Here is a 7,016-nt window from a genome sequence, read left to right as displayed (position 1 = left end):
TTTCACTTCAGAGGACACTTGGAAGGACTCTGGATAAATTGCTGCAACAAAACAAATTTAAGGACATTCCAGAAATAGGGTCAATAACTCATCCTAGAGAAATAGCTCTCATACTTAAAAGATTATATCTCTATATCTCTATAGAGGAGTCCCTCCACCCTCCGTTTATTGCACTGGCGTGTGAGTTCCTTGAGAGCAGCAGCAGGGCCGGCCTGCTCCTGGCACCGTGCCTGGCACAGGAAGCACCCACACATGTAGTTGAGTTGAACTCTGCATGGGCGTAGGGTATGTAGGTGGGGGTGTGGAAGGCCGGTTGTGGTCTCACTAGAGCTGAGTGCTGTTCTTCTCACCTCTGAAATGCAAATCTGGGGTGACCAGCATTTGCATAAAGAGCAGGAAAAAGCAGGCTAAGGATTGCTGAGGCCTGGACCCGGGTATTCATCTTGCCAAGGGCTCTCTTGGTCCAGCTCAGACCAGAGCTGACCCTAGGGGACTTCAAGCTTCTCTTCCCAGGTAGGTGCTTCCCGGCTCCTTTCTATTGAGTTAAAAGTAGCAGATGCCCCACACATGGGTTTAGAGGGCGATTAACATCTGCAGCACACGGAGGCAGGCTTGGAGACTGGATCACCTTACCTGGGGACAAGGAAGAGGCGGGACTGGGGAGGTGTGGCTGGGAGAATGGGGAGCAACTTTTGGGACAGGCAACTCCCTCTCCTCCCCAGTGTTCTTGAGGGGGGGCGGTGAATGAGGCGGGTCCCCGTCTTTACTGACACGGGTTGCAGGAGGGGCAGGGTATGTGCCAGTAGGTGGGGCAAGCCCGGGAGGGCCAGGCTCCAGGGAACCCGGACGTCCATCAGGACATGGAGGCCTCTAGCGGCCACCGCGGGAGGCGGCTGAGGGCACTTCCTGCCCGCGCCGCGGTCATCCAGGCTCTGCGAAGGAAGTGCCCTGGCCCCAAGGGCGGTGGCTCGGGAAAGGGGCGGCCAGCGGGAGCTCTGGCGCCGACCACACCCAGTCTTCTCCACTCGCCAGAGGCCGGAGACTGCGGACCCCCTGCGCAGCCAGCACAGCCGCTGAAGGCCAGCGACCTCGCAGGCCAGCCCACGTCAGCCTGGCTCACGAGTGGCTGCTCCGCAGACCCCGCCTCGGGCCCCGCCCCCCGCGGCAGGCCCCGCCCCGCCCCGCCCCGCGCGCATTCCACAGGCGGCCCCTGCAGGAGCGGTTAGTTTTGCTGTGTAGCTAAGAGTCTAGTCGTTAGTGTCTAGGAACTTAAAGTCTGCAGAAAGGACCTGTCTCCATTTTGCAGACCTAGCCACCGAGGCCGGGTTTCGCAGAATGATTCAGTAGCCCAGCTTCGAGGTAGATCCAACACAAAGCCCCATCTGCCCTGGAAGCCCGGGGCACCCCCGAACCCCTTCCTCCTTCCACACCACTTCTAGCGGTTTGCTAAGGCAGGGTCACACTGCAGTCTCAGTGTGACTGTTATCTGATCACTCACCCCCACCTTGCACTCCCCCAAAGAAACCACAGAAGCAGGATGGGGGTCTGACTTTCTCTTTAGTTCTTGTCACACTGTGAGGCTCTGGGTCACCAAGAAGGCACTTAAATGGGAAGGTCACCCGATTCAGGTCAACCATATCCTCCCTCCCCCCACCAACTCCCTTGGCACTGGTTTGTGGGTCCACCTAACCATTAGATACCAGGGAAAGCCCAAGGCCTTGACCTCCTGACTCAGCAAGTGTGGGAAGAGTTTCAGAAACAAATCAGAGTTGGAGGCTGACCTTCTGGGAGCTGCCCCCGGCCAGCAGGGGGCAAGGGAGGAGGCTGCAGTGGGTGGGTTGGCACGGGGACAGAGACAGCTTGGCTTAGCTTCCTGGAGACCCCCCAAACCTCACAAAAGGGTTCCACCTCCTGCAGATACCCCAAAGGCACTGGTGAAATCTGGGGTGGGTGGAGAAGGCACCGATTAGGGGGTGGAGACCCCCCCACTTAGCTGGTGGGCACTGGGCACACAAGGTGCTCAATAAGTGTATTTTGAAAGAACGGATCAAAAGGGCTGTGAGGATAGGGAACAGGGCCCAGGCCCCTTGGCCCAGCTTGTTCCATTCAGAAAATAGCAGTTTAAAAAATGTAAAAATCCTTTCCCTCCCTCCCCCCAGTTTCTGGGCCCAAGAAAGGGGCGAGGGAGGGTGTCTCTATGCCCACCCTTCCCTCTCTCTGTCCCTTAAAAATCTATATACACATATACATATTTATATGGCACCACAAGGGGGTCCTGCCTATGTCCCGATACTCAGAAATGGGGAGCCAAGCTCCAGAGCCTTGGGGTATTTAAGGCAGAAGGGGTCATAGCCTGGGTGACACAGGAGCAGCCATGAGCCTTGGAGAAGCTACTGTGGGGTCCTGAAGGAAGGACCTTGGCTCCCTTCCCCAGGGTAAGAGCTTCTTCCCTCCTGGCCCTTCCCTGCCTAGACAGAAACTGCTGGGGCTCCTCCAAGGGAGGAGTGGGGGTGGGAAGAGACTGGTTCCCCCTGGACCAGCCTAGACCACAGCAACCTGCAGGCCAGTCCAGGCAGGAGCTGATGGCAGGAGCTGATGGCGGCTGCCATGCCCCTGGGGAAGCTGGGTAGGGAAGCGAGGGCTCTATGAAGGCACTTGGTGTCCACTGCTCCCAGGCTGGGGCTCCAAGGTATGGGATGACAGAAACCCGGCCCCACCCCAAAAGCAGAACTGGGGTTAAGGGGCCCAATTTGGCAGCAGAGAAACATGGCAGCATGGAGAGAGGAGGCAGACAGGGGGAGCAGCAGGCAGGGCCCCCAGGCCCCCTGAAAAGTGGGGAGGCCGTTCGAAGGCACTGACCCAGGGAACCAGGGGCTTACAGTCCTCGGTACAGCCTGGCAGGGCTGCTGGGGAAGGCACCGGCTTCCCCAGGGCCACGAAGAAGGCGCAGCTCATGGTTTTCTTAACAAAGAGCTCTGGGCAGTTGCCCACAGTCTCTGCGGGAGGAAGGGGCAGGTCCTGGCCCCAGGGCACCTCACTAGCTCCCCGGCCGTGGCTGCCTGAGCACTGAGTACACATCATCCACGCGGCTGAGTTGCTCAAAGAAGGGGAGGAGGTCGTGAAGTTCGGTGTCACTCATGTTGTCAAACCAGGAGGCCACTGGTACCTGGGGACATGGAAAGAAGGACACAGGTAACACCAGGTGCAGGAAACAGGAATGGGAGGCATCCCCTTCCCACCAGCCCTGGAATCTGGAAGGCTAAGACGGCCACAGCTCCTGCCCCTCCTGCCCGTGGGTCGCAGCCCTGTCTGGGTCCCACCTGTACTCACGGCATTGTCTGGGTGGAAGACGTAGGAGGCGGGCGAGTTGTCCAGGATGAGCACCCGCCGCAGGTCGCGGCCCAGCCGGCTCAGGTCCTTCACGTAGTTCCCCCGGTGGAAGACGCATGACTCTCGGAAGAGCCGCGCCCGGAAGGCCCCCCACTTGTCCAGGAGGTCAGCTACTGGGTCTGCGTACTGGGAAGAGGGAGGTGGGTCACCCTGGAGCCAGGAGGGGCACACGCGGCCAGCCGAGGAGGTGAGGAAGGGCTGCGGCCCCAGGTCGGGGGGCTCACCTTGGCAAGGCTGGCAGTGAACAGCACGCACTCGAAGAGCTCGCCCATTCGCTGCAGGAACTCGTCCACGTGGGGCCGCTTCAGCACGTAGACCTAGGGGGTGGGTCTGTGAGGGCTGCTGGCCCGAGGCGGGGAGTCCCGGGCTGCCTGCAGGGGAACTGTGGAGGAGGCGGAGCCCAGGAGGCCTGCAGGGCCTGTGGGTTCCCCGCCAGCCACTCCCACCCTCCCCGAGGAGAGTCCAAAGGCGCTCCGGCTCCCACCAGGTGCAGGTCCTGCCTTGTGGGGAGTCATTAATTCTTAGTTCCTTCCCCCAAATGCAGTTGCCTAGGGGCAGCCCCCTCACCCCAAGGCTGCAGCGCACCGGCCCCCGAGCCAAGTAATGGAGAACAGGCTGGACAGCACACAACCTATCCTGAATTACTTGAACTGGGTCCCGGGCAGGGGGGGTGAGGGGCCACATGTATATAGGACTGAGACGAGGAACCCACTCTTAGGAGGCCTCAGACAGTCCACATCTATCAAAGTCCCATGCGGGGCTCTCTTCAGTTCAGTGGGCAGAGCTTAGAGTCTGGAGGGCAGAGGCCAAGCCCACCACCTCCTCCCCCTGCCCCTCACCTGGTGGACCACCCCATCAATCTCCACTGGGATGATGAAGTCGGCGTTGTTCACTGGCTGTGGGGAGAAGAGCTGCTGGAGCCGGGGCAAGAGCCCCAGGGCGCGGGGCCGGCAGAGACCTCCCTCCCAGGTTGGGGCAGGATCCCTCAGAGGCTGGGGCTGAGGGCTACTGGGCAGGGCCCACCTTGAAGGAGCTGTGCACCAGGGTCTCGTCCAGGTCGATGACCACGCAGATCTTGTCCGAGTCCTGGGCCTTGGCCTCAGGCAGCAGGTACTGAACTGGGGTCTGCTGGTGGGAGGGGCCGGGCTGGGTCGGGGCACCTCCTACACAGCCTTCCCTAACTTGGCCCTCTATCTGAGAAATAGCAGACAGTGGGACATCCCACCCACTTCCCAACATCGGCCCTGACAGCTCCAGGGAGGAATGCCCACCTGGCTCTCTAGGTACCGCCTGGCAAAGCTGCCATCTTTGAGGGGACCTTCAGAGTTCTGATGGTGGACAGTCCACAGAGCAGGCTGGGAGGGGCCCAATGGGGAGCGCATAGGGCTTGGTGTCCAGGCCCCGCTTCTCTGAAACTTTCAGTGGCTGCAGGTATGTCCCCACCAGGAGCTCCTTCCCCTAAGCCCCCTTCCAGCTAGTCCAGGTGCCCCTGCAGTCGTCCCCGCCCCCGCACCTTGGGGATGGCACCGTTCTCCTCCACCAGCAGGGGCGCCCCGCTGTGCGCCGGCAGGGCCTCCCCATCATCCCGGCAGACACAGCAGAAGAGTGAGTGGAGGATGCCCCGGCCCCGGGGCTTCTGGGAAGCCGCTGACTTCTGGTCACCTGAATTGGGGAGGCACAGGTTGGGGACACGGGCACACAGGGTAGTAAAAGCCAGTGTACGCGTCCAGGTGCGAACCCCTGATCTGGGAGGGCTGGCCACACCCCCTTCATCAAGGGAGACACCCCTGTGCTCTGGCCCTCTGAAGTACTCTGCCAGCGTTTGCTCCAAATCCTTTGAAGCTCCCCACGAAGAGGTCTAGTGTGGCCACAGTCCCCCAGGTTAGGGGGCGGGAGGTCTAAAGCAGGGGAACCGGGTATTTTCTTTTTCTCAAAACCTCCATCACCTGACCGGGCCTTACCTGAGCATCCCCTGCTTAGGAGGGTCAGGGCCTGGGGCCCCGTCGTCCACTCCCACTCTCCCTCTGTCCAGGCCACTCCATGGGTCCAAAGTCCTCACTGAGGCTGGGCCCAGGGGCAGGGGGTGCAGTCCCAAGGCCTGGGCCAGCGTCCCGAAACCATCTGTCAACCCCGCCTCCTCGGCTCCCGCCCCGCCCAGACCTGGGACCTGCAGCCGGGTAGCGGCTGGTTGATTGACAGACCCACCCTCCACCGCCCCTCGGCTTCTGACCCCGGCCCCAGGCCAAGCTAGGCCCAGGCGGGAGGTGGGCAGATCTGGGAGGACTCCCAGTCCCTGACGTCTGCACAAGGAAGAGGAAGAGGGTCTTCCACCCTGACCAGCCCCCCGGGCGCAGCCTTGGCGGGGCAGCGCGGCTTTCCCGGTCGGTGCGTGTGTGCACAGGCCCGGTGCCCAAGGGCCTACAGCCCAGGTGCCGCGTGCCTGGCCGGACACAAGGCTCTGCCTGCGGGCGCCTTCTTCTTGGAAGAAGTGGCCCCTTTCTGTGCCTCTGAGGGGCTCGGCACCTCCGTGCACGGCGCGGAAGTTTGTGGGAACGTGGCTGAGTGTTGGCGGGAGATCCCTCCAAGCTTCCCCAGCCCGCTGTCACCTCGGCGCCCCTTCCCAAGACCCTACCAGACCACAGCCCAGAGGGGGGGGGGCGGAGTCTCAGCGGGTGGCCTGAAGGCGGCCTCCGCGCCCCCCCCCCCACCTCCCAGCCCCATTGGCGCCAATCGGTTTGGGGGAGGGGGCGGGAACCGCTAGTCCGGAAGCCCCTGCAGGAGCCCCGTCTTTCTACCCCTGCCTCAGTTTCCCCACCTCGAACAGACTGGAGCGCCCTAGAGGCGCCAGATTCCGCCCCGCGTCTTTGCGACTCCAGGAGTTCGAACTCTCCGGACTCCCTCTTGGGCTGGGAGCTCTGGCCCGGCCGAGGCGGGCGCCCGGGGCGGTGGCAGCGGATGCAGCCTTGGGAAAGATCCCGGCCCCTTCTTCCTCCCCTCCCGCGGCGCGCCGGCTGCGGCCCCCTCCCCGCCGCCCCAGTACCTTTGCCCCGCAGCGGGCCCCGCGCCTCCTCCTTGCTGATCTGAGTAATGACGGCCGAGCTGTCCATGGGGCCGGGCGCGCTCCGCTCCGGCCGGACTCTGGCCCGGGCGCCCGGCCTCCCCCCCCGGCTCAGGCCGGAATCGGGGCGCGGGGGGGAGGGGAGGGGTAGGAGGGAGGGATCCCCGCGAGCTTTGGAGGGGAGGGGAGCCAGGTTCTAAGGGGGAGGGGGAGGGAGGGGGCGCGGAGGAAACTTTGTTACAACATGGAGTTTCCTCCCCGCGAGGCGGATGCAAACATGGAACCCGGGCGCTGTTTCAAGGCTCCCCCTTAAAAGGGCAACGGCTTCGGCGTGACCTGGACTCGGCCGCGGCTTTCATCACTTCTGGGGGCCCGCAAGGCTCAGTCGGCTGGGAGGCGGGCCGGGCCGGGTTCCTGCAGCGATCCGGGGGGCGTCCCCTCCCTTCCTGCCGCCGGTCGGCGGGACAGAGCGTCTGCGGCTGCGTGGCAAAACCAGTACTCTGCCCACGGTGCCAGGCCCCCGGGCGCCCGGGGCCAAGACCCGCCCCACCCTCTCCGAGAGCCCGAG

At 63.0% G+C, this 7,016-nt stretch overlaps 1 protein-coding gene across 3 annotated transcripts; it reads right to left on the bottom strand.

Annotated features, from left to right (window-relative positions):
* Positions 1 to 1,539: 1,539 nt before the first annotated feature.
* Positions 1,540 to 6,714, bottom strand: CTDSP1 (CTD small phosphatase 1). Of its 3 annotated transcripts, none has more exons than XM_079131264.1 (7): positions 6,431 to 6,714; positions 4,904 to 5,052; positions 4,414 to 4,584; positions 4,230 to 4,286; positions 3,615 to 3,707; positions 3,331 to 3,516; positions 1,540 to 3,166 (listed from the first exon to the last, which is right to left on the bottom strand). In XM_079131264.1, the coding sequence occupies exons 1-7, from the start codon at positions 6,495 to 6,497 to the stop codon at positions 3,038 to 3,040; spliced, it is 852 nt and encodes a 283-aa protein (XP_078987390.1). In that variant the 5' UTR covers positions 6,498 to 6,714; the 3' UTR covers positions 1,540 to 3,037. The 3 variants fall into 3 exon arrangements, with proteins under 3 accessions (XP_078987390.1, XP_078987391.1, XP_078987392.1); XM_079131265.1 differs by having other exon boundaries at positions 4,414 to 4,518; positions 6,431 to 6,697; XM_079131266.1 differs by having other exon boundaries at positions 4,414 to 4,515; positions 6,431 to 6,680.
* Between the last annotated feature and the right edge of the window lie 302 nt (positions 6,715 to 7,016).

The sequence above is a fragment of the Sciurus vulgaris genome (assembly GCF_902686455.1).
Source record: "Sciurus vulgaris genome assembly, chromosome: 3".
In the NCBI taxonomy this organism is placed as follows: domain Eukaryota; kingdom Metazoa; phylum Chordata; class Mammalia; order Rodentia; family Sciuridae; genus Sciurus; species Sciurus vulgaris.
This window is presented reverse-complemented; position numbering and strand designations above follow the sequence as displayed.

What these genes read in the sequence shown, in the direction of transcription:
- CTDSP1 (XM_079131264.1), bottom strand. Translation starts at nt 6,497, where the DNA reads ATGGACAGCTCGGCCGTCATTACTCAGATCAGCAAGGAGGAGGCGCGG. An exon ending in AGAACGGTGCCATCCCCAAG is followed by an intron (nt 4,585 to 4,903) that starts GTGCGGGGGCGG and finishes GCTATTTCTCAG; the next exon opens with ATAGAGGGCCAAGTTAGGGA. An exon ending in TTGATGGGGTGGTCCACCAG is followed by an intron (nt 3,708 to 4,229) that starts GTGAGGGGCAGG and finishes CCCACCCCCTAG; the next exon opens with GTCTACGTGCTGAAGCGGCC.